The 26,067-nt window shown below is 36.7% G+C and overlaps 1 protein-coding gene across 2 annotated transcripts in view; it reads left to right on the forward strand.

Moving 5' to 3' along the window:
• Nucleotides 1-2,979: 2,979 nt before the first annotated feature.
• ced-6 (PTB domain-containing adapter protein ced-6) overlaps nt 2,980-26,067 on the forward strand; it is an 87,745-nt gene continuing 64,657 nt past the window's right edge. The window contains exons 1-2 of one of the 2 annotated variants that reach the window (XM_074108792.1): nt 2,980-3,122; nt 3,217-3,311. Coding sequence is in view for 1 of the 2 variants with exons in the window: in XM_074108791.1 (XP_073964892.1) it covers nt 21,173-21,264 (92 nt within the window). In the remaining variant the exon portion in view is untranslated. Of the gene's footprint in view, nt 3,123-3,216; nt 3,312-21,072; nt 21,265-26,067 lie in introns of those variants that run through there. The other variant, XM_074108791.1, reaches the window with a different exon arrangement.

The following is a 26,067-nucleotide window of genomic DNA, read 5'->3' on the forward strand; positions in this document are numbered from 1 at the left end:
GGGCTTGCATCAGTTACTTGGTGGGGCCGCCTGGAGAATTTACGGCGGCAGCGACATCGAGGCAGACCGAGAAGGAGATGGCGGGACGATCTGGACACGTACGCAAAGGACTGGCCTGACATTGCGTCAGAACGAGAGTTGTGGAGGTCAAGAGGGGAGGCTTTTGCCCAGCAGTGGGACACTATACAGGCTACTTAAAAAAAAAAAAAAAACTTGGCACTCTTATAGGTTTTAAACTTTTATCTACACGGGAATTATTATTACGGGGGATAAAAGTTTTAAAACCTAAAGGGTGCTAAGTTATCGACTCTAAATCGAACCAGGCAATGTTGGGGCCAGAGGGCAAAGTTGAAGCGGTTTACGGTACCCAAAAAATTGACGTTGTCACTACTCTCCTCTGTCACAACTCTCCTCGGTCTCCCCTAAATGAAGCGTTTCTATTAGTTCATGACATACATTCCTGCAACGCATCCTCGCATACCTTTGGTGGAAATTTAGCCTTAGGGTTCCGTTGTCCTAAAAGGATCACTGTTTTCTGTCTGTCCTGGGACCAGCGGGGCTACTACGAAACTTGAAAACCGAAGTTCGTATCGTACCGTCCCTCTCACTTGTATTAAATAATATTAGCGGGACGGGACGGCAAGATACGAAGTTTTTTTAACATTATAAAGAAGGCAAGCGATCTTGACTTGTCTTAATATTAAAAACACTTGAAAAATAAGTCACAGAAAATAAGTAACAATTAGCAAGGTATATTTATATCCTTTTGGTATCATAAGTAAGAGTTATTACTGTTATTTTTAAATAAAAAGACTACTTATTCAAGATTGTTTACCCTTTTTCTATACTTACTCCATTTATTTTAACATTTGAAACTTAACAGTAAAATTTGCACACGTTTTTAAATTAAGCAACGAAACTATTTAAAATTGTGTTAACTTCTGTAATAAAAACATATTAAATACCGCTAATAAATGTACCTGTAGGTATTTTTAGTCCATTTGTGTTCGAAATACCGAGAAACATGTGTTACAATTTGACCGTTAATTCAAATCTTAAATTTAATGGAGTATAATGCTAAAAAACGAAGTACTACCTATAGTATAGGTCTTGAAGCTTTGTAATTTTCTCTAACCACTTGGCTTTCCAGTCTCCAAACAAAACCGTCCCACAGACGCGAAACACACACAACTAAACATTTCCCGAAGGTACAGTCAGCAGCAGAAGTAGATGAGCAGTTGTGATGTTCAAAATGATCTAAACATTTTCTTATTACCTTGGCAGTAGAGTCGTGTGTAGATCATTTTGAGCAATGTAACCGCTCATCCATTGCTTCTGACTGTACTACAATACCGAGATTTTCGGGATCGATTTTTCTATAGGGGAATTAGGGGATAATTGGACAGGGGCAATACCGACGGTAAGCTGGGAGTGAAGTTTAGTGAATAATGTTCCTCTCATATACCCTGCAAAGGCATTCTGAATATAGGTGAAGTAAATTAACTATTTGTATGTACCTACCATGAACCTAGTAGTACGTGTCCGTATGGAAAAAGCGAGGTCCCATTTTCGAAAATTAACTTACTTATGTCCCATATCAATTCTATGCACTACGACATACAACAGGTCATTTAGGTACTTGATTTTTTCTTGTGATTTTACAATTTATCTACCAGCATTTAGCTGCCAGCATCTTTGGGTCCATGTCGCGCGAGGATCCTTTTACAAAAAAAATCTAGTTCTAGTTTAGTTATTACTTACTTTTATTTTACTTTTAATTGATTAATTTTTAATTTCATGTTATTCGTATTCGTTTAATATTAACCCCCTGGTTTTGACCTACATTTAACTATTCTATATACCTAATACATTAAGATACTATTGTGATTAGTTATATATTATATTAGACAGGTGTCCTATTACGGTCAGTTTATCCGATATAGGTAGTGCCACCAGAGTTGAAGTCACGCACTCAAAGACATGTCGTGTAATGACGGCAGGATTTTGAAATTTGTTCATTCATTTCATTCATTCTCCTTTTATGCAATCAGTTCTTTTTGTAGCTGTGTGTGTAATCATTCAATTCAACTTTCGTAGCACTAGCTATAGGTAGGTACTTTTTAATCAATTTTAGTTTAAATTCAACATATTCAAATCTTGTTTAAGCATTAGTGATTGTTGAGTGGTTAAAAACGCGATAGGTACATTAAACATTACATTAATGCACTATTTTATTGTTCAAAATAATTCCGCGAGAATCATGGAAGCATTTTAGTAGTTTTCCTTTAAGTCTTTAACATTTAAAAGAATATTTAACTCTTATTATTTAATATCACAGCAAAAGATCGTTTGAATCGTTTTTTTGCTAAAATTTGTCAATATCTTCATGTTTTGGGCTGGAGACAAGAAAGGTTCGCTGTAAATATTTCTACATCCGAATAGCCTAGTTTTAGGTATGGTAAAGCAGTAGAAACTATTTATAGTGATTTTGTCACAGGCTAAACGTATTGGTGGCTTATAAATACTCAAACTAGGGGCCATTGTGACGATGTAACTTAAGTTAACCAACATTGTAGCAGTGCCTTGTTGGGGTAAAGAACCATAACATAAAGAGGCAGAGGTTAAATTAGCACGAACTAAGTAAGCAGACAGACTTAAGACTTCGAGTTAAAACTATCGTTTGTAATTAACTTATCAACACTAAGGCACTGCAGACATTCAAACGTGTGAAATCCTCACTTTTTTCTCAAACAAATCCTATACAATGACTTCTTTTTTCTTGCAAAGCGATAACTCCTTTGTATTTTTATCACGATTATTCTTATAAACCAAGTTAAGTATGCTGATTAAAAAGTATTGTCACTCGAAAGTTGACTTTAATCGAGAGGAATAGTAACCGTTTTAAAAGTAACTTTAGTGAAGTTAAGTTGGTTTGTTGAAGAGCCTTTACTTAGGTCTGGCAACATTTTGCGGCGGCCAGGTAGTTGCGCGCGGGTACCCGACGCCATTGCACGTTCGTACAAACAAAAACCCGAGTTATTTCTCACACGCAAAGGTTTCAAGGCCCCCAAAAAACAACAAGAACGTATGACAACGCTATACAAACGTCGTACTCGCATCCAGTGAGTCAATATCCAATTTTTAATAAGCAAAAATGCAATTCAAAACCTGTTTGTAGAAGTACACAGTTATATAAAGTCAACTTTTCTTTTGCAGGTAAATATCGAGGTGTCTTTGTTTTTTGTGTTTTTAGCAAGTTTTTAAAAGTGCTTTTTGGTCGTTTGTGTGAAATAGAGTGTCTCTGGATCCAGGTGAGTGGATATTTAACCTTTTTTGTGCGCTTTCACTTCGTTTAGGGTTCAAATAACCAATCTGAGTCATTACATTATGCAGTGTTCGCTCGGTCTACACAACGAAAGGTGTTCTTTGCATCGTATTCTTTTAAAGTGGCACAGGCTGTTTTGCTATCAATACAAATACCTGAGCCATAGATAAATTTAAAAAATGAGTAACAGAAATAATAAGCTAAATTCCGTAATTTGAAATTAAAAAGGTAATCTGTCATTTCCTGACATAACGGCTTTTAATACAGAAAAAACAGCTTTGTTTTTACGTTGTAAATAGAAATAAACAATGACAGATGATTATATAAATAGAAGTACCCAGTACAAATGTACCTACTCTTTGTTATAGTGCAATAGCATTACTTATAGGAAGTTTAAGACAGGTTATAAGCAAGTAAGTAAGTAAGCTAATAGTGTAGGCTGGTCTAAGAATTAGGGGCAATGTTTGCCATGTGGGGTAATGCTAGTAGAATCCTAGTAAAATTATCTACGAAAACCTTAATTCTAGCTTAAGTAGGTAGTAATTTTGTTACTAGGTACGCCCTTTTTATGCTTTATACTTTTATTTTTAACCGTAGTACCCTTTACTGAGAAAATTCTCCTCTAACTTACAACCCGCCGTCATTTTTTTTTTCATTTTATATGTAAGTTTCAAATGTTACATTAACACAAAGGCTTAAGCTATTTGACTTTTATCATAATGAATCTTACTATTTTCAGCTGTATTTAAATAAAATAAAATAAATAGTGCAAAAATAATAAAGTGTGGTTCAATGCAAGTTGCCCGTTATTTTTTTGTTACTTAGCAGTTTCAGTTCAGTTAATTCTGTATACTTATTTTTGTGGAGACTCAATTGGCCCAAGTTTCCCCGGCTTATTTTAGAAATACCCTCAAGATTTTATATACCTAACAGCTTTTCGAAATTGCAATTAATTTTATGTTGCGAAACACCTAAGTATATGGTATAAATACTACAACCTGTGTCTCCTTTTTAATGTATTGTTTAATCCTTCCTCTCCCTCGTACCTATCTGAAAGGTTTAGCTACTTGGCCGCTGGAAGCGGGCACCGCTTGCGGTCCAGCTCCAGACTCACACTTGCCTTCCCGCTGAACAATGCGCGTTATGCTAAATCTTTCAGCATCCATTCCGTGAAGCTGTGGAACGAGTTGCCTTTGCTCATTAGGGAGTCCCCGTCTGTGGCCTCGCTCAGGGATAGATTGAAGAAACTGTGGAAGTAGGTAATCGTATTCTTTTTATTTTTTATTTATATGTATTGTTTATATACATATGTCATACCAATTGTTGTTTATTAAGTGTTTTTATGTATATGTTATATACCTATTCCTTTCTTCTCACTGTGCATAAATTACTGTTCGCCTATCTTTAAGTTTTCCTTTCCTGTTTAGGTTAGCTTGAAAAGTTCCGTTTTAGGGATAAGTTCGCCTTTGTACTCTTTTGTTTTGTTGTTTTCTTTTTGTATTATTTTTGTGTTTTATGTACAATAAAGTATTTACATACATACATACATAAATACGACATATTGAAACTTTCTTCAACCTCTCATTCTGAGAGGAAGCCTGTGCCCAGCATACGAATATAGGCCAGAGATGAGATGTTTTTTTTATGCGACTGGATGGCAAACGAGCAACTGGGTCTCCTGATGGTAAGAGATCACCACCGCCCATAAACACCTGCAACACCAGGGGTATTGCAGATGCGTTGCCAACCTAGAGACCTAAGATGGGATACCTCAAGTGCCAGTAATTTCACCGGCTGTCTTACTCTCCACGCCGAAACACAACAGTGCAAGCACTGCTGCTTTACGGCAGGATTAGCGAGGAAGATGGTGGTAGCAATCCGGGCGGACCTTGCACATGGTCCTAACACCTGCATGATAAGAAGAAAATAAATATTCATGCCAATTTTGTGTAAATTATTGGCGTTGTTCTTGAAGACTATTCAAACAAATAATGCTAAAAATGCAAAAATCGCCATAGTTGTGCCTATAAAATTTGAGGTTTGCCCTCGATTTCCCTAGTATCCCATCATCAGATCTTAACTTGGTGACAATGGGACCACCTCAGAAGAATACCCTTTCGATTAAAAAAATAATTTTGAAAATCGATTCACAATTGACTGAGTAATCGGTGAACATACATAAAAATACAAACATCGGAACATAGATCCTGCTCCTTTTTTGAAGTCGGTTAATTAGGTACTACCGACTTACCACACAATTATGCATGCCTATACATATTTCTTTTAAGTTTTCACTTAAACTTGTATGTTATGGAGCGATCTGGTTTTTGCAAAAACATAGTATGTTGTTAGTTTTAAACACACCTCGCCAAACAGGATTCTGTGGTGACTCAGGCCATAGAATAAACCGTTTTTGTTGCTTTACGAACATATGTGGTATACATTTAAAGGCCCCCGTAACAAGGAAATTTTGCCCTCGTACCATGAGATAGCTATATTATATTATAACACCATGGCCAAAATACTAATTTAACGATTAAACTTCGAGGACCAATGAATGATCTAACGGTATTTGACAACTCCTGATTTTGCCATATCTTAATATTATTATGAAAATATAGATACAAAAGATAGTGTTTAGCGAAGAGAAAATTTAAATCGGTTGAAAATTGGATTTATAGTGATTTTTTGAAAAATCTATATACCTGTCTCTTTCTCAAACGCTTTTCTCTATGCAGCGAGTATGGCGGTACTGGCGTGTGACGTCACATGCCAGTATGTCTTTCTCTTTCTAATCTTGAATTTCAAACCTTTATAACTTTGTTATTTGTAAAGGTAGCTTAAAAAATGTTTTTCTATTCGATAACAGGCATTGTGTAGTTTTAATTTATAAAACATGTACAAAATAGTCAAATACCGTATTAAAGTTATTTGAAACAAAAGTACTTCAGTGCCCTTAGTGTAAGTTTTCGGTTACAAAATACGTCTCGATCGCGTTCGCGTTAAAATCTCAATTTGTATGGAAACACGAACATCGAGAACGTTGAGATTTTAACGCGAACGCGATCGAGACGTATTTTGTAACCGAAACTTACACTAAGGCAGGGTTTCTTAAACTTTTGCAGTCACGGACCACTTTCACAGTTTAAACAATGCCACGGACCCCTGTCAAAGAATATTTTTGGAAAATGCCTAATAAATATGTTTACAGACTGATCTACTGCGGACCCCTGATACACATGCTACGGACCCCTAAGGGGTCCGTGGACCACACTTTAAGCAACCCTCCACTAAGGGTACAGTTATGTGAGTAGAATCGACCCTTGCATTTAAAACCCCTTGGTCAGGGACACCCTGTATGTCATCATCATCATCATCCCAGCCTATATATGTCCCACTGCTGGGCACAGGCCTCCTCTCAGAATGAAAAGGCTTGGGCCGTAGTTCCCACGCGGGCCCAGCGCGGATTGGGAACTTCACACACTCCATTGAATTTTTTCGCAGGCTAGTGCAGGTTTCCTCACGATGTTTTCCTTCACCGTAAAGCTAGTGGTAATTTCAAATTTAATTTCGCACATGAATTTCGAAAAAATCAGAGGTGCGGGCCGGGTTTGAACCCGCGATCCTCTGCTTGACAGGCCATAGGTCAAACCACTAGGCCACCACGGCATCTCAAACCACTAGAATACCGCGCCACGTAGGGCTATGCGGTATTGGGCTTGATGGCAATACCGGTATTATTCCGGTATTCAAATTTTGAAAACCGGTATCCCGGTATTTCGGTATTTTTTCGGTATTTTCGGTATTTTCCCTTTATTTTTCTTTCTTTCTGTATAAGTCTGTTGTTTTGTTGAAATATAGCCTATATACATGAAAAGCAAGATTTAATAAACTTCCCTTTTAATGAGCAAGTAGTATTAAAATAAAAAACTTAAGTTGTTAATTGTTAACTAATACTTATATAATATGGAATTGGATTCTCTAATTCTTCGGTTAAAATTGTTTCACCGATTATTAGTTCCCAACCAAATTTTCGCATAATTTCTTTCGCTTGTACGAGGCTCATTAAATATCCAGTTCAAGCTTGAAAGAATTACTGATGAAATCTACGCTCCGCCCGGAACCAGCTCAGCTCCAAAACCCGAGAGCTTTCAGCTCAAACTTCAAAACCATTTCGAATGGCCTAGGTAGCGACGTGGACGATTACAACGACGGGTTTGTGGAAGCTGTCCATACGATCGGATCTAACTTCTTCAAAACCCGCCGTACTAGAACCAATAAGCTCTCGCGCTCTGGCCTTAGGCTCATGAAGGTGAGGCGTGAGATGCTGCTACAGTCTTCTGGTGACGCTTAATTGTCGCTATCAGCAGTTCAATAGGCAGATCTCAAAATCTCTGAAGCGCGATGTACGCCGATTTAATACTAATAAATAGCATTGAAGAGGCTATTGAGCGTATCAGAGGCTCTAAGGTGTTTACCAGGGATCTGTCTGTAAGTCAAAGCCGGTTAATGAAGTTGAAGACCGACGACGGCAGAATCATTTCATCCAAACCTGAGCTGTTGGGGGAAACGAGAGGTTTTATGGATAGCGACACGACAACCCGAACACCCGTCGAAAATCTAGCTAAAGACCCGAGGGCTAGATTAACCCGACACTATCACGAAGACATCCCAGACGTCAGCCTGTACGAGATTAGTATGGCCCTCAAATAGCTTAAGAATGACAAAGCCCGGGTGACGATGAAATTACAGCCGAACTCTTGAAGGCGGGTGGTAAACCAGTCCTTAAGGACCTTAAGACGCCGTTTAGTTCCGTCCTCCACCAAGGGGAACACCGAAAGCATGGAACAGAAGACAGTGGTGGTGTTCATCTTCAAAAAAGGTGATAACACCTTGCTGAAGAATTATAGACCCATCTCACTTCTGAGCCATGTTTACAAGCTGTTTTCCAGGGGATCACAAATCGTCTCGCAAGCAGGTTTGACGATTTCCAGCCTCCCGAACAAGCCGGCTTCCGAAAACCTATAGTACCGTAGACCACATGTACGTTGCGGCAGGTTATACAGAAGACCGAAGGGTATAACTTCCCCTTTGCCTTGCATTTGTGGACTACGAGAAAGCCTTCGATTCGATCGAGACTTGGGCTGTGATGCAGGCTCTCCAGCGGTGCAGTTGACTACCGGTATATCGAAGTGTTGAAGTGTCTAGTGTATGTACAAAAACGCCACTATGTCCGTCCGATTACATGACCAGAGCACGAAGCCTATTCCTCTGCAGCGGGGAGTCAGAAAGGAGATGTGATCGCTCCGAAACTGTTCACCGTTGCATTGGAGGATGCTTTTAAGGTTCTGGACTGGAAAGGACGAGGCATCAACATTAATGGCGGGTACTTCACTCGCCTTCGATTCGCCGACGATATTGTAGTCATGGCTGAGACCATGGAGGACCTCAGCAGTTTCCGACCGAGTTGGCCTAAAAATGAACATGGGCAAGACGAAAGTCATGTCTAACTAATGTCCATGTTGTCCCAACTCCCGCAATAGTCGGGGGCTCTGCGCTCGAAGTTGTTGACGACTATGTATACCTGGGACAAACGGTCCAGTTAGGTAGGTCCAACTTCGAGAAAGCTTACACTACAAATAAGCAAAGCAAACTTGTGCGCGGTAAATTTGAAATTTGAAAGTAGATTAAGAGGTAAGTAACTTCAAAAGCCATAAGTCTGAAGACAAAAGTTATTAAAAGTGCTTTCTTGTTTGAAACTAAAGTCGACTATTACTATTTTAAACACAAGTCAAAATACCGAAAAACCGGTTTTGTAGATATTTAATACCGGTATTAAAAGAGGGGAAAAAATGACCGGTATCCCGGTTTTTCGGTAATACCGAATACCGGTATCCATGCCCTAGCGCCACGCTTAATTCCCGAGCGGTATTCAGTGTGGCCTCTTTCATGTTAGCTCGATTATTACAACCGGTATAGCACCGCTCCGTCTCCGTCGTCAGTGTGTTTATAGCTTTAGTGCTATCCTAATGTTATCCTTTGATGAAAGTATGTTAGATGTTCATTTTTTGCTCCGCGACCCCAAAATCACCCTATAGGTCTCGCGACGGGCACGCGATAGTCGATTTGTTACGATACCACGCCACTGCTTGCCGCCAGGCAACGCGGTAGCCCTCTTAACTACATCAACTGTTGGAATCCAACTCTTCCGCTGTCCGTCTGTCGTAACACGGTTACGTACCGCCGGAAAACGTTGAGTAATATAAACAAACATACAATTCGCGCACGCTAAAATATATGTAAGAAAGGCGTTTCCTCGTTCAGTATCTGTATGTCAAATTTGATAATGGAGAATACGAAGAAATGATTCGAAATAAGTACAGTCAAAATAGTTTATAAGGGTGTTAATTGGGTCAATCAACTTTTTAGTGCAGATTGTTTAATAAAGTTTTTATCGATCAATGAACTAAAAGAATTTCCTTGCTCACCCGCGACCTTACGATAGCTAAGCTTATGCAAAATATGCGTGTTCATGTGTGCATGTGTTCTTTTAGTTCATTGATATGGACCTCCGCAAAGTAACGCCTGATTCAATATTTTTTTTTATCGATCTACTTATCTTGTTGCCATAAATTTAATTGAATTTTATTCAGAACAATACAGAGATTCAAAGTCAAAGTCAAAATATCTTTATTCAATTTAGGCTATAACAAGCATTTATGAATGTCAAAAAAAAACTACCACCGGTTCGGAAAACCTCTGTTGAGAAGAATCCGGCAAGAAACTCAACGAGGTATATTTTTTAAGCAGATTTACTATATCTTTACTTATTCAATTTAGGCTATAACAAGCATTTATGAATGTCAAAAAAAAACTACCACCGGTTCGGAAAACCTCTGTTGAGAAGAATCCGGCAAGAAACTCAACGAGGTATATTTTTTAAGCAGATTTACAATATTATTATATATCTATACATCACAAGTATTTAACACAACTGTATTTTTAACACAATAGGTTTGCTATTTGAAGGGATATTGAGTTTGAAATACAATAAATTAAATATACATCACATGTTCAAATGTTCATGGTAACTTCTCTTGAGTTACCTACCTACTTAAAAGTAAGAGCTACAAATCGGGAGTTGTGACAGTCTTAAGGCAATTCAATTCCTTCATGGCTCATCTACCTAAGCATGGTAATATGTAGTATATACATTGCAAAAGGGCATTTTTCATCTTTGTCAATTTTGAGTCTCGAGATATGAAAAAAATTAGGTAGATACTTATCTACGTACGGATTTGCATAATGCATATCTCAGGGATAGTTTAAAAATAATGAATCAGAATTCTCGATAGAAAACCATAGGCCATAGTTTGCCCGTTTTCACTAACTACTTTCATATGCTATCAACAGCTTAACGGCCGTACTCAGTGCGTTCACTTTAATACTCTCTAATAATACCTCGCTGGTTGTAGTTACGAATTAATGGTTTATACCTTAGCTTTGTAACCAGTGCCCTATTTCACAAAGCTATAAGTTACAATTTACAAGCGATAGTCTTTGTTTAACAGTATGCATTGAAAAGAGACTACTGCTTGTAAATTGTAAGTTATAGCTTCGTGAAATGGGCCACAGGTTGCAATGACGTTTGGTTAGTCAACCCGAAGAGTTCTTGGTCTTAAGACGAAAGTCTTCAACCAGTGTGTGTTGCCAGTGATGACATATGGATCTGGGACGTGGTGCTTCACTATAGGCCTTATTATAGGGTCAGAGTTTGCAGCGAGCTATATAGAGGGGGCTATGCTCGGGGTTTCTTTACTGGATCGAATCAGGAGTGAGGAAATACGAGAGAACGAGGGTCACCGACATAGCCAAGCGAATTAGCTCATTGATGTGGCAATGGGCGGGCCATATAGCACGGAGTACAGATGGCCGTTGGGGCCGAAAAGACGCGAATGAAGACCGCGTGCAAACGCAGCGTAGGACGTCCACCAACGAGATGGACGGATGACCTGGTTAAAGCCGCGGGTTCACGGTGGATGCAGGCCGCTACCAATTGAAGCAACTGGAGGTCTTTGGGGGAGGCCTATGTCCAACAGTGGACTTCTACGGCTGATATAGTGATGATAATGGATTGCCATATGCAAAGCATAATTGTAGCTAATGACTAATTAGTGTCTGCAAGACCTGTCAAATGCATGTGTGTATTTACTTAGGTACTTTACAACAAGGAAGAGTATAATGAATAAACATGATCTTTGTCTTCCGCGATGGTCTTCCCGAACATTATTTCCATAACTGACACAAAACCGGTAATCCGTTAGTCTTCTGTACTTAACGAAGTTATAACCTCTCAGAATTTATATTTAATCTAATGTTTAAGCGGTTTCTTGCGGTAACGCCCTGCGCATTTTTTTAGTTTGCGGTGTAAGTGAAGGTATAGTCACACGGATTGAGAAAGGGATGCTTGGATGGTTTGGGCATGTTGAGACAATGAAGAAGAATGAAGCGTGAATGGGAACGTTAGAATAGGAAGGCCTAGACGAACATACCACGATCAAATAGAGGACGTTCTGAAGAAAGTCGGGTCAGGGGTAGGAGTACTCTAAACCGACGTGCATGCATGAAAAGATTGATGAATGTAGAGGAAGCGAGTTGTATGCCAGGATCGTAGCAAGTGGAAGGATGTAGTCTCTGCCTACCCCGTTGGGAAAGAGGCTTGATTTTATGTATGTATGTACATAAAAACTTTTGAATTCTACGCATATTGTAATATCATACAAGTGAAATCTCAACGAGGCACATTTAGTAATGGAGGATGTACTGTTTATGATGCAGTTCACCCTGAAGTTATTGCAATTATTTAAACGTAGGTGCTCTTTAGATATAGTATTGAGTTGGATAGTCCAGTATATGTTAATACAAGTTTACTTCGCTTACTAATATAGCCTTTACCAACCAACCATTAGATGCGGTACAAGTCAACGCACGTAAAAAGAGCTCTGGGTGGCTAGTGGAGGGGATACGTTTGCGCATCTGTCAACTAACAAGCCAATGGCGTGACGGCCGCGCGCGCGCTCCTACGCCCCCTCCCGCGTCCCCATTGCTCCATATTGCCGCCAATTTGGTCCGTATTTCGCTCACTGCGCTGGTATACTCGTATCGCCAGGAGCTCTTTTTACATATTATTTTTTATTGTTATTTTAATTTATTATTATATTTTTTTTACGTTTGAAATATTATCCATACTAATATTATAAATGCGAAAGTGTGTGTGTTTGTGTGTATGTTTGTCCGTCTTTTTTTGGCATAGAGATAGTTTATGGGCCAGAGAGTGACATAGGCTACTTTTTTCCCGTAAAAATTTTTTTTTTTTTTTTATTTGACTGGTTGGCAAACGAGCAAGTGGGTCTCCTGATGGTAAGAATGCACAGTTCCCGAGGGAACAGCGCGCGATAACCGAATTCTACGCGGGCGAAGCCGCGGGCAAAAGCTAGTTGATTATAAATATGCATGTCACCCCCTTATTCATAAACGACAATCAAACCTATTTTAGTTAAAATGCCGCTAAAATTCGTTTGTCCTTATCTGTCACTTCGACATTTGTATTTGTTAGAAAGGGACAAAGCATTTTTTAGTTAACATAGGCTTGTTAAGTTTTAAGAATAAGGGGGTTAGTCTGTAAGGTATTTAAATATTGTATGGGTCAAGTTGCCCGAAAAAATGAAATATTTTATCATTATTATCATTTACGTGCGTTGATTTGTATACTATGAGATTCGAAAAACAAAGCTCTTATCGTACCGTCCCTCTCACTCTCGTATAAAATAATATTAGCGTCGCGGGACGGCAAGATACGAAGTTCGAATTTAGCACTTCAGTCGACAAACCCCTTGCAGTAGGTAAAACAACGTGTTAAATAAATGTGCATATTCTAAGTAAACAGTGCACTGACTGAACCAGAACACCCAAAGCCAATGCCACACAAGTTAACAAACAAAGATATTTCTTGAACACCTGTATAAAGAGCATTCGCGCTTTGCACTAAACAAATTGCACGAAGGCACAGAATATATAATAGTACTAACAAATCGATGAATATGAAAGTAAGTTTAAATACGATGTTATAAAATTAAACTGGATAGAACCAGTGGCGGCGTAGGGTAGAATGGCACCCCGGGCGGGTGGCAAAAGGGGTGTTATAAGTTTACAACTATACCTAATACAAAAAATACGTAAGTACGAATACGCGAACGTAAAGGGTGATCATCTCGCGAAGCGAACGCAAGACGAGCGAGCTAAAATCGAAACTTACGGCACCGAGCGCAGCCTTGACTAAAGAAAACTTAATCCTCCTTAAATTATCAGTGTGTGCGTGCGGCGGGTGCATGCGTAGTAGGTACTGGCGCCAACCGGCGCGCACGCATTTAAGCCGCGCGATGTACTTTTGTTCATAGTGAACCTACTTGTTCTCTTTTACTATGGCCAAACGGACTTCACGATACAAACGCCATCTAGCGATTCGCCTGTCGAAAAACCCTCATTGGCCTCAAACCCTCATCTTTTGGCTATGCGCGCTGAGTACATAGGATGACACTATTTACCGGCCGTACAATACCGACATGATATTTCGTGTACACGCCCATAGAAACTCTTGTCAGTTTGACAGCAGTTTGTAAATATCAAGTCGGTATTTCCATGATGGTATTATCCGTGCCGGTAAATAGTGTCATCCACTACATAGATACACTACGACACCCCTTTTCGTTTTTAATTTACTTCTACTTGTTTTCTGTAAAATATAAGTGCCTTAAAAACCCACAGACCAGTAGAAAGAATTGCTACTTAGAAATTCGCAGGATGCAGATTTGTGCCGTCCTGTTAGTACCTAATTTGGGAAAACCCGATCGCTATTCCCGAAACTCTTGCGATGTCATTGTACACAAACAGGATGTAGCATTGTCGGGAACAATATAATATGGTGGTGACGGCATGTTGATATTGTTGATCCGCAAAATGACCAATCTTTAGATGGGCGTTTTTCTGTTTTTTTTTAATGCTAGAAATACTTGGTAGCGTATGAATAGTCGAGAGCATAATATGTCCATACAGCCATACATAACCTACAGTACCTACATCAATTTTATGGTTCGTGACATAAAGGTGTACCTAACCTATATAGATGATTTTGACGTCCTAATAAAGTAGGTTTGTCTGTACTAAACTGAAACGGTAACAAACCAACAAACAGACTTATTTTATTATTATTATTTTTTTATTCGACTGGATGGCAAACGAGCAAGTGGGTCACCTGATGGTAAGAGATTACCACCGCCCATAGACACCTGCAACACCAGGGGATTGCAGATGCGTTGCCAACCTAGAGGCCTAAGACTTACAAACTTTCGTATTTATAGTGGCATAAAATATACAATATATTATCAAATTACCTACTAATTATTTAATAAAAAATATTAAAATAATATAATAATAATAATATAATTAAATAATATCAATTTAAGTATAAGTACTTAGTATTATTTTGTTATTTTTTTTAATTTAATTTTGTATTATTAATGTACTATTTCTGGCGTACAATAAAGAGTAATTGTATTGTATTGTAGATCATTAGAAACACCAGTCCCTACATTTCTGCATTCGAACAGCCTCCACCTATCCGGCTCTAGGTAAAATGATAAATATCTAGTCTATGGTCTCAAAGTGCAACGAACGTCGCAAGTCACGACCGAATGACAAAATGGCGACATTTAACTGTACTTTTGTCGAGTACACGCCCAACGCTGTTAAGGTTAATTTTCATTTTAGATTCAATCTGCTGGCAGTTTGGTTTTGTCTTTGCCTAGTTAGGTTTGGATAAGAAAAAAGTTAAGACCCGTTAGAAAGGGTAATTTTAACTTCGATCTGTTGGCTGTTCGTTTGGGTTTAACTCTTGCCTAGTTGGGTGGGATAAAAAGTTGTTGGAGACTTGAATTTTTCTCTATGGTTATTATTTGACAATTATTATTTTCATTAGGCTAGACCCAAGGTTAGACCTTACACAAGTCAATAGCCTATAATTAAAATTATCTTTTATGTTGTTAAATGTTTCTTTAATTTATATCTTGCCAGTCAAATTACACTCGCTCACAAGGATTAGTTTGACCTTGATATGCATACCTAAGAACCTAGTTTGGTTTACATAATGTACCTACATCACAGTCAACCAAAATTACTGGTAGCGAAAAAAAAACGTATGTAAAAAAAATATAACGATATGGGTTTCAAATGAAAGCTAAATTTATATTGAAACTACTTTACTTTTTGATTTTTTTAAGGTTTTTTTTTATGAAAGTACTTACTTAGGGGCTGTTTACCATCCATTGATTAGTTTTAACTGGCGGTTAGGTGTGATGCCGTCTCTGTTTTGTTCGAATAGCCGGAGACGGCATCACATTTAACCGTCGGTTAACGCTAATCAATGGATGGTGAAACAGCCCCTTAATATATTAAAAATTAAGTGATCGTTACCATTATTTGATAAATAAGTCACAAAAATCAAAGATTAATCGATTATCGCAACGCAACATAATTAATTATACAGTTGATCAAAACTGAGTTACTGCGTGACGCATTACTTAACTAGGAAGACGACGCCCGCGCAGAGCCCACAGCTTCCTGTTGTCAATTGTCTATGGTCGGACTGCCAGACAGATGTTGGATTATCGAAAACAATGTTATCGGAAAATTTTAACAAATCGGGATGTATTTGTGTGTAGGTGTCATCACACCTTTGTAGGCATATAATGGACTTCCAGTGTTAGCAGAAGCCTACTACCTGAGCAAAATAAACGCAGTGTGAGGTCATTTTAGATTGGTCACTGACATGGATATAAAAAACAGAGTTTTCCAATTGGTTGAGCCATTTTATTTTATGAATGTATTACGAGTATGTTGACTTGGAAGTAAGATTTTTTTCTGTGTATTTGATATTAATTTTAGTTTGATAACTCGACCGAAGCATGACCATATCCACTCTGTCAAGAGTGAATGACTATAATAAGAAGAAGAAGAACTCCAGGTGGTCATGGGAGAAATAGTTTTGACAGACTGACTGATAGACAGCAAAGTGATCCTATAAGGTTCCGTTTTTGCCGACTGAAATACGGAAACCAAAAGAGGTAAAATCTTAATGGTATAACCCTCTATTGCATACATAATTACTTACCTATTTAGTACATACACCATCTTCTTACTTAGATTATTTACTTTTAAGTCATCTTGAAATATTTGTCATTTTTTTTTTCAATATAGCTCCATTTACACTATCGATTATTCTGCCAAAGTTAAGATTAGAGAAGACTATTATCGGTTATAAATTATAAAATAATTGACAAATAACGGCTTATTATAAAAAAAACCAGATTGCCGAAATACTTGTCGACTTTACGAGTGTATGTGGCTTGAAAGTAAAAAAAAGTTAGAGTATATTTATTTTACTTTTTGTACATTTATTTATCCTATATATAAACCAAACAGATTAGAAAACGAAATCCGCAGCGAAAGTGAACAAATGGAGAAAGCTCGCATTATGGCAACACCAATTATAGGTCGCACACGTCCGGCCAATCACGTGCGTCGGATTTTCCCGCCAATTTTGGTGAATGCCGATTGGACTGTTTGAATTATTTTTATACGTGACTTGTCTATGGTATCTTTTAGTACTTAGTGTTTCCGTGAGAGAAAGAGTGACTAGAATTATTTATTGAGTAGATAGTAATGTTGACTTATTTCACGAAATAAAATAACAGAAGCATTAACGACAAGCCTCAAAATTTATAGAATTCATAATATTTTGTACTGTTAATGCACCACCTGCTGTAAACAAGTCCTTCCTTCTTTCTGTAAAAAGGTTACCTGAAAGAGATCGCTCTTAAGCGATAAGGTCACCTATTGCTTACCTTGTAATTTTCTCTATGTACCTGTTTTCTGTATCGCATGCACAATAAAGAGTAATTGTATTGTATTGTATTGTATTTTGCAATACAACAGAAATAAATAAACATGCTTGTTTATTTTTCTTCTTTGATTTATTTAAGTAATTAAAGCACGTAATGATACCTGCATACAAAATATATATATTTTTTATTTACTCTAAATCTTTCATAGAAACGAAAAACAGAATATTAAGAAGGAAATAGACACCCATTTTATTTTTGTATAGCTACAATTTATTTCGGGTAGCGAATTACCGCTAGATGGCTTTTGTATTGGGATGTCCATTTGACGTTTAAATCTTGCTTGCGATTGGCTCATTGAATTATTTTAACCAATCACAAACATGCCGCAAATGTCAGTTGTCAAACGGACCTTACGGTTACGATACTAGCGCCTAATTAGCCTGTTTGTCCAAGGACAGAAGCCATTTATTAAAAAAAAATACTAAAAAGTCATAGAACTATAGTCAAAGAACTACAATCACCGTACAACATGCATAAGAAGAATATATTTATCTTTAATTTAACTGACATTGGCCAAGCCTTACGGCCGCCATTAAGAGGAATAAATAAATAAAAATAAAAAAATACTAGCCTGTCACAGAAACCCCATAAACAATGACTTGACCATATCTAAAATATGATTCATACCCGTTTTATTTCAGGAAACAATCTACGTTTAAACCCAGCTGATATGAAAAGTGTTATTGTCAGCCAAATGTCGTCAATTATTTCCGAAAGCGTTTTTTATCTGTATTTATTATGAATCGACGTCATGGCCAGATGCCCGTTGTACGGATGGTACCGCGTGGTACAGTCCACTATGACCTGATGGCGGCATGCAATATCTCACCAAGATTTAAGTATTTTGTTATTTTTTTAACAAAAGTAAAAATGCTAACCGTACTTGAGTTGTCATTCAACTTACAAATGTATGAATTTCAAGTCTGAGCTTTGAAAGTGGGTTAAATTCAACATCAAAGATTGCACCTATACTAACATGGCTAGTTAAATAATAACTTGTAGATTTTTTTATCTAGCCCATTGTTGTGACTGGCTTGTACCGATGTCAAATATTTTTATGAGATTTTTTTCTGAGTTATAATTTATGTATTCTCTGAAATTTATGACTAAGGACTGTATGAAAAGTCAAAGATATCTCAATCGCTCAGTCTAAAGCTAGTCAAATGACACGAGTGTTCTGTATACAAACGAAGTGAAGACCACGATGTAATATTTGGGAATATGTAAGTTAAAGTGAATTCCCGCAATTTTAATTCAACGTGTGAAAATTAATCACGAGAATGAAAGCTAGTACCTACTTACTTAAATATGACAACAAATTTGTGATAAAAAATTAGTTTCACTTTTTAAAAATTCATCTGATTCTTGTAATCATTTTGTGCTTATTACCTTGTGCTCCCAAATACCACCCACCGGAGGATCAAAATGAGGATCCAGGGTGAACAACTGGTTCAAACAATGTGGTCATAGAAGATCTTCTTATCTGCATCCGCTTTAGATATCATTTGTATACGCAGGGATTACTTCTAACGATGTTAGGCTCTGCTACAGATATCACGTAGTTTAAATACATAGCATAAAAAGCAAATTATTTGCTTGATTTAACTTAGAGCAAATGTGCAATACTGTAACCATTATATTTAATGGACTACTTGAAACATTTTTACCTTCTTCTCATTAACATGGACAACATGGACGACAGGACATCGGAAAATTAACGCCTCATTCAATCAATTATATTTTCTACTAACATTTACCCGCAGCTTCTCTCGCGTAAATCATTAAGACATGGCAGTCCAATTGAAATTCCGTGATTTTAGTAAATTTCCATGGGAATTCCAAAAAATGATATTATGGTGTTTATAGCGTAGATGACACCACCAATCAAACCATGTACTTTCTATGGACTGTCAAACCACGCTTCTCCCATAGGATTAGTATGGTTACACCTATGAAGTCACTTATTTGTAAAATCGAATTTTTCAGTAAAATGAAATGAAATCTCGTTTCAAAGCCAAAGAATTTTTTTCTACTAGCCTTTGCCCGTGGCTTCGCCCGCGTGGAATTCGGTTATCGGCGCGCTGTTCCCTCGGGAACTTTGCATTTTACGGGATAAAAAGTAGGCTATTGTCACTCTCTGGTCCAAAAACTATCTCTATGCCAAAAATCACGTCTATCCGTCACTCCGTATCGACGTGAAAGACGGACAAACGCACACACACACTTTCGCTTTTATAATATTAGTATGGATAATGTGAACTACCAAATTTATTCTAATTTAAAGCAGCTAACCAAAAATCAATATCATTACATTACTAATGATTCCAGAGTTCAATTTGCATTAATGACAGTCATTACTCATTTAACCTCCTAAGTCCTCGCGTACTTTATAACATTTACAATACAAAATATATATATTTTTTTCATTCCTCCGCCATATTTTTTTTCGCAGACGCCATATTGAAATATTATGTAGCCTATGTCACTCCGACAGTTATGACGAATCCAATGATACCTCATATGTCAAAATCCGTCCAGCCGTTTAGGCTGCAGCGAGGACCAAAGAAATGGACATACATACATACATACGCTCGAAAAACATAACCCTCCTTCGGGCAGTCGGGTAATAAAAGAATTTGTTAGTAGGTATTACGAGTAAGTATAATGTTGTTACATGTAATATAATAAAATGGTCTTTTGACTTAAAAATTGTATTAGAAACTGGCTATTTTAGCTTGTCTGCGCGAGAAATCAATGTTTAAATGCGTAGGTCTTTGTTGGAATATAATGTCATCAGTCGTGTCACATAATTTTTCATGCAGCATGCATTTCATAGTGTTATAATTATTTACGCCGAACGCCAAAGGTACTATGTTTAACGTCTAAGAGATGCCAAAATAATCCTAATCATAGTTTTTTTGGCTAATTCGATGATCACACCGATAATAAATGCAGGAAAGTGGGACAAACGCGCTTTCTATACGTAACTTTGTGCGAAATTTAAATCAAAGGTATTTTTAGGTCGTTAAACTATAAATAACGGCTGATTATTTAACTGTGAATATATAATGAATGACTATGACGTATACAAATGACTCCAAAATGGCAGTGACGAAATTATTTGTTATTTGCTTTTTTATTTCGTTAGTACTTACTGTCTTACTCATCTTACCTAAGATATTTTAATTTGAATAACTTTATTTTAAAATTTTAGGCCACCTGCTGTAAAAAATTTTGGTCATTAAACCGCTGATTTAAGCTAAGCTAATAATAACATAAGTTCGCCTTTGTACTCTTTTGTTTTGGTGTTTTATGTACAATAAAGTATTTACATACATACATAATATACTGACATTTTCCCTAGTAAGGTATTTAATATTGTCAATGGAATACACATGTATTTCATCATTGACTTCTAAACAACGCTTTTTAAATTCTCGCACCATTATTATTGTATAGGTACAATTATTATCATTCAATTAAATGGAATCCATCAACAGGTAACGTAACTAATTACAAAATTCTATTGCAAAATATTTTTTTCTCATCAACAGCATACCATTTCATAACCTAAAGTAGGTATAGACATTGTGAATCAAATAAGAGTTTTTTTTTTATAAACAACATACATATTTTAAAACTGGCAACATACTGCTGAACGCATCCAATTATCATAGCACAACAAACCGAGTGTGTTATCCGACACTAGTGGCTCATCACTTAACTCGCATCAATAAACCGATCGTCAGTCGAGTCGCCAGTGGCTGGCCGAAAACACGCGACGCGAGTGCATTCGAAATTAAAATTAAATTACAAAACTTGTGACACGATGGCAGAGGGTGACGTACCGCTAGTACGGAGTTTTGGCGGGAGTGAGATCGAATTTGGCGCGAACGGAACCAAGGTTACCAAGAATTCGAGGTTAGTTTTTTTTTAAGGCTGTTCCGTGGTTTTCAGTTTAGAAATATTTTTGTGATGCGCGGAAAGTGACCAGTGAGATTTTTGCAAACAAAGAGGTTTTAGTGATTTTTTGGTGGTTTTATACAAGGAAATTTGTAATAAGGCAAATAAAATTAAACACAAATACATGGGGACATTTAATGGTGTCAATGTTTACGAAGACAAACAAGCTGACAGCATGACTGTACATATTTTATTTTTGTTATGTATTACCTATGTCTTTTGAATACGTCATTGCACCGGAAAATCTGGACTGTCTTTAAATGATATCAATTTATTATATAAATATTCATCGATAATATAAATATTGACAACAGTCTAATAAATAACTACAGATGCCAATTATCTGTAGGTACAGTCGAAGAAACTGAATCACCAAGGAGAAACCTTTTTTTTTGTTTCGCTATGATTTCTTAGGAAAATGTATGGGATGTCAACATGACATTATTAGACGTGATTCAGTTTCCTTGACTGTACCTAATCTCCACTCCTCTCAACACATTTGTTTATATTTGTTGTTTAATTTCATTACTTTTCTGGGACTTATGAATATCTCGAATTAATATAAAATCATTTTAATATTATCTCCGTAACACTGTTAGGTAAATCTTCGTCAAAAAAAAACTTTTGACATCACTGTAAAACTACTTTTTTTTACTAGATGTCCCAAAATATCAACTGCTTTAATAATCGACGCGTAACTTTGCAGGGTGTTGTGTTTTTTTGGGGATTTAGCAAAATCTCCTAATTTCAAATTTTAAATGCGAAGCTGCGTGTAAAGTTTAATTGTTTTCAATAATTAATTGTTCTACTTTGGCTCTTATTTATTCACAAACGCGGAAAATAATAGCTTCTCTGAATTTCTTTGAAATACTCTATTAATCACAATGTTAGGCAGCCAATATATTATATAAACACATTGCGAAGTATGTGTAATACGGTTTATGTATTCATAGAATGTAAATACGACTGACTGGATCAGCTGTTCGCTACATTGTTTGATTTATTATTTGTTTTTGACTGCTTCATTTCAATTGAGATATTATTAGATTTCTTAAGTTAGTTTAGTTTTTTTTTCTTCATTCAATATGATATTAAGTACCTACATCATACTTTACATAAATGTCAAGTTGCAAGAATTTATATTTAAGTCATCAAAGTTAGATTCATACAATATAATATGATAATAATAATATACAAAAAAGCTAAGAATGTCAAATTCCAATTCAAAATATTTATATTTGTAGATTTGGAGTCGAGAACTGAAGGTTCCGTGTACACATTTTTTTTAAATTTCATACATTTTCTATGATAAACGCGTATTTCTTGTTTTTCCAAAAGTACTATGAAAAAAAAAGAACCTTATTTTTAGCGTACTCCTTTTATAATTGCAAGGAAACATCAGCGCGCCAGTCCGACTAGCACTACCTTTTTACCCGACTACCTGAAGGAGAATTTTGTATTTTAAAACTAGTTTTCTCTTACAGGATGTAGAAGTTTTGACATTCGTGTTTGTTACAGCCTAAATTGAAGAATATTGTAAGAAAGGGTCAGATTTCTTGAAGAGTTTTAGAGAATTGGAACTATTTTCAGTGATCTTGATTACTCTTCATAATTACAAAGGGTTTTGAAACCTTTCAAGGTATTCGTATGCGTTCAGTAGCATAGCTATCATATGGCCAGGTGGTGCAGTGCATCAGGACCCCGGACCTCAGGTGGCCCTCTAACCTAAGCTTTGAAAAGAGAGGAGCATAAAAGAACAAAAAATCTTGTGAGCAGGCTCGAGCCACTTTTTTAAAAATTTTTGAAGGCCAATATAAGTTCAAGTTACGTGGAAAGAGGGGGCGAGGGCCCGATTCTTTATGCAGTGGGGCCCTTGCACACCTAGCTACGCCACTGTATGCGTTGTAATATTGTATGTATGATCGTAAGGTCATTCAAAGGTCAAGAACTACCAATATATATATGTCAATATCCCCCATATCTATATATGTGAATTCACATTTACCAAGACGATCAGATAGCCAAGTGGTTAGGAACCTGACCACGGGGCAGATATTTGTGTGAATAATACAAATATATGTTCTAGGGTCATAGAGGTTTAATAATAATATGTATTTATCTATATAATTATATTTATCCATTGCCTAGTACAAGCTTTGCTTAGTTTGGGACTAGGTCAATTGTTCCCATAGTATTTATCTATTTTATTTTATATCAAGTCAGATCAAATACCTAAATATATCAAAGGTCGCCTGGAAGTAATGGCTCAGGTCCGATTCAAAAGGAAGTGCGCCAGACCAGACGTAGCTTCACAAAACCCATTGAACCTAATTCAACCTGCCACTTAAGTTGCGCATACGATTCTAACCTAAAAATCACATGGCACAAACAAACGCAAACGTTCCGCTAGAGGCGCTGTTCGTGTTTCCCTACAAATTGAGATTTTAACGCGAAGGCGATCGAGACGTATTTTGTAACCGAAAACTTACACTAAGGGTACTGGTACTTACTGTTGTAGGTACCAGATAATACAAAATATACAATAAGTATAATACAGTACAATTTTTTTTTATTGTCTTAAAATTTAAAAGCTTGAAAGCGATCCCTTTGAAAACAGACAACCATTTGCCAAATATGTAGAGTACAGGTATATACTCTATAATACTGCTTAACATAATAAAAATTACACTTTTCATTTGTATATATTCTGTTTCTTGTTTTCCACGCTACTTTTTATCTGTCAAAAATTCGTCTTACTCTCACGGAAACCATGCAATTTACCGGAACGAAAAATATCCAAATTTTCAAAATACATGTCTACATATCCATACCCATTACACAATATGAATGTGATGTATTTTTTTTGTTTGGGTACAATTTTTTTATTGTTTTGCTTCTAATGAAGACCAATTTACTATATTTTTATGACGATCCCTAACATGCAAATCTGACACAAATGTCAAAGTTGTCAACCAGACCTCATGTCATGATACTAGCGCCAACTAGCCTGGGGGCTATTACGAAAATCGAAGTTCGTATCATACTATCCCTCTCACTCCCGTATTAAATAATATTAGCATCAGCGGGACAGCAATATCGAAGTTCGATTTTTTCACTTCGTAGTGTGCTCACAGAAACTAGCACAGATAAAAAAACATAGTACGCGTGCAAGGTAAATGTTAGTCTGTAGTTAAATTTTACTCGCAAGGTGTAATGACATAGTTACATACAGTTAAATTATTGGTAAAGGCCACACAAGATGTTCTGCAGCCTTCGTTCGTAATTCATAATAGCTGCGTATAATCTCTTATACAACACGCACATACCTAATATAGAATATACAATGCAAATATTATTTATTGAACATTACGAATAAGTATGTTTACAAAGAGACAAAATGCCGGGTAGACGCGGCGGTTTTATTATGTCTATCCTATCTACAACTACCAGTTTAACACACCCTGTATAGATAGGATAGACACTTAGATATAAAATTTAATACAAATATTGATATAATACATAATAAAAAAAATCAAAATGAAAATCCATCGGTAAAGGTCAGATCTCGATCGGAGTACGACGGTAGCCGAAGGTCGAAGTGTCAATCAATTATTGTATTAAATGATTGACATTTTCATAGCCATATGGAACTTTATTATTTAGGGGCTGTTTCACCATCCATTGGAGTGTTAACTGACTGTTAAATGTGATGCCGTCTCCGTCTATTCGAACAAAACAAATAGAGATGGCATCACATTTAACCGTCAGTTAACACTAATCAATGGATGGTGAAACAGCCCCTTAGTGTCAAATGTCAAAACGGCGCTGTTCGATGACGGAAGCTAATTGAGAGAGCTTGACAAATACAACGATAAAATACGATGAACCGTTATGCATACATACTGTACCTATTAATTGTGTGAAGAATTTCTAGAAAAAGGGGGCGTATTTATGATTCATTTATTTCCGATACAATCACATATTAATTACTGCTTCGTGGCCGATAATTCTTATCGGCTATATCGATCGCATATGCATTAAAAGTATGTTTCAGTAGCCTTTACTTATGGTTTCACACGCGTACCTATAAGCCATTAGAACTAGCAGCTGAATCCCGAGAAGCATAAATTTCCTAATAAACTACATTGTGAATTTAATTTAAGTTACATAATAAAACCGCGGAAAATTTCATGTTCCGGATGAAATTTTAAATTGTTCCCGTGGCAACAGCGGGATAAAAAGTAGCCTATGTTATTCCAGACGTCCATCTATCTGACATACCATAAGCAATATTACGGAAGAAAAAAAACAAGTTTAAACAAGTTTAAGTGATAAGCACATACACACTCCGCATCTATAATTATATTATATAACCTCATGTAATTTTTATCTATCTAATACTTTTAAACGAGCAATTCTTGTATATATAATCAGAATCTCGGATACGGCTCCAACGATTTCGATGAAGTTTGGTATGAAGTGGTTTTCGGGGATGATAAAACGATCTAGCTTGGTCGTGCGAAGCTCGATCGCCCAGGTACTAACATTTAAGCAGCATAACATGTTAATCAAACACAAATCGATTTTCATTTTAAAACGAATAAAATCGCGGTTGTAACTTATTTACTAGGTATACGCCTTTTATTAGTTTCACCTACTTCCAGCTATAGAAGTAGCTTGAATTTATAATGCAACAGAGATATCTCTTAACGCACATTAATATACCTATATAAGGTAATTAATATACCTATATATACCAAT

This window comes from Choristoneura fumiferana, chromosome 27 (genome assembly GCF_025370935.1).
Source record: "Choristoneura fumiferana chromosome 27, NRCan_CFum_1, whole genome shotgun sequence".
Lineage (NCBI taxonomy): Eukaryota > Metazoa > Arthropoda > Insecta > Lepidoptera > Tortricidae > Choristoneura > Choristoneura fumiferana.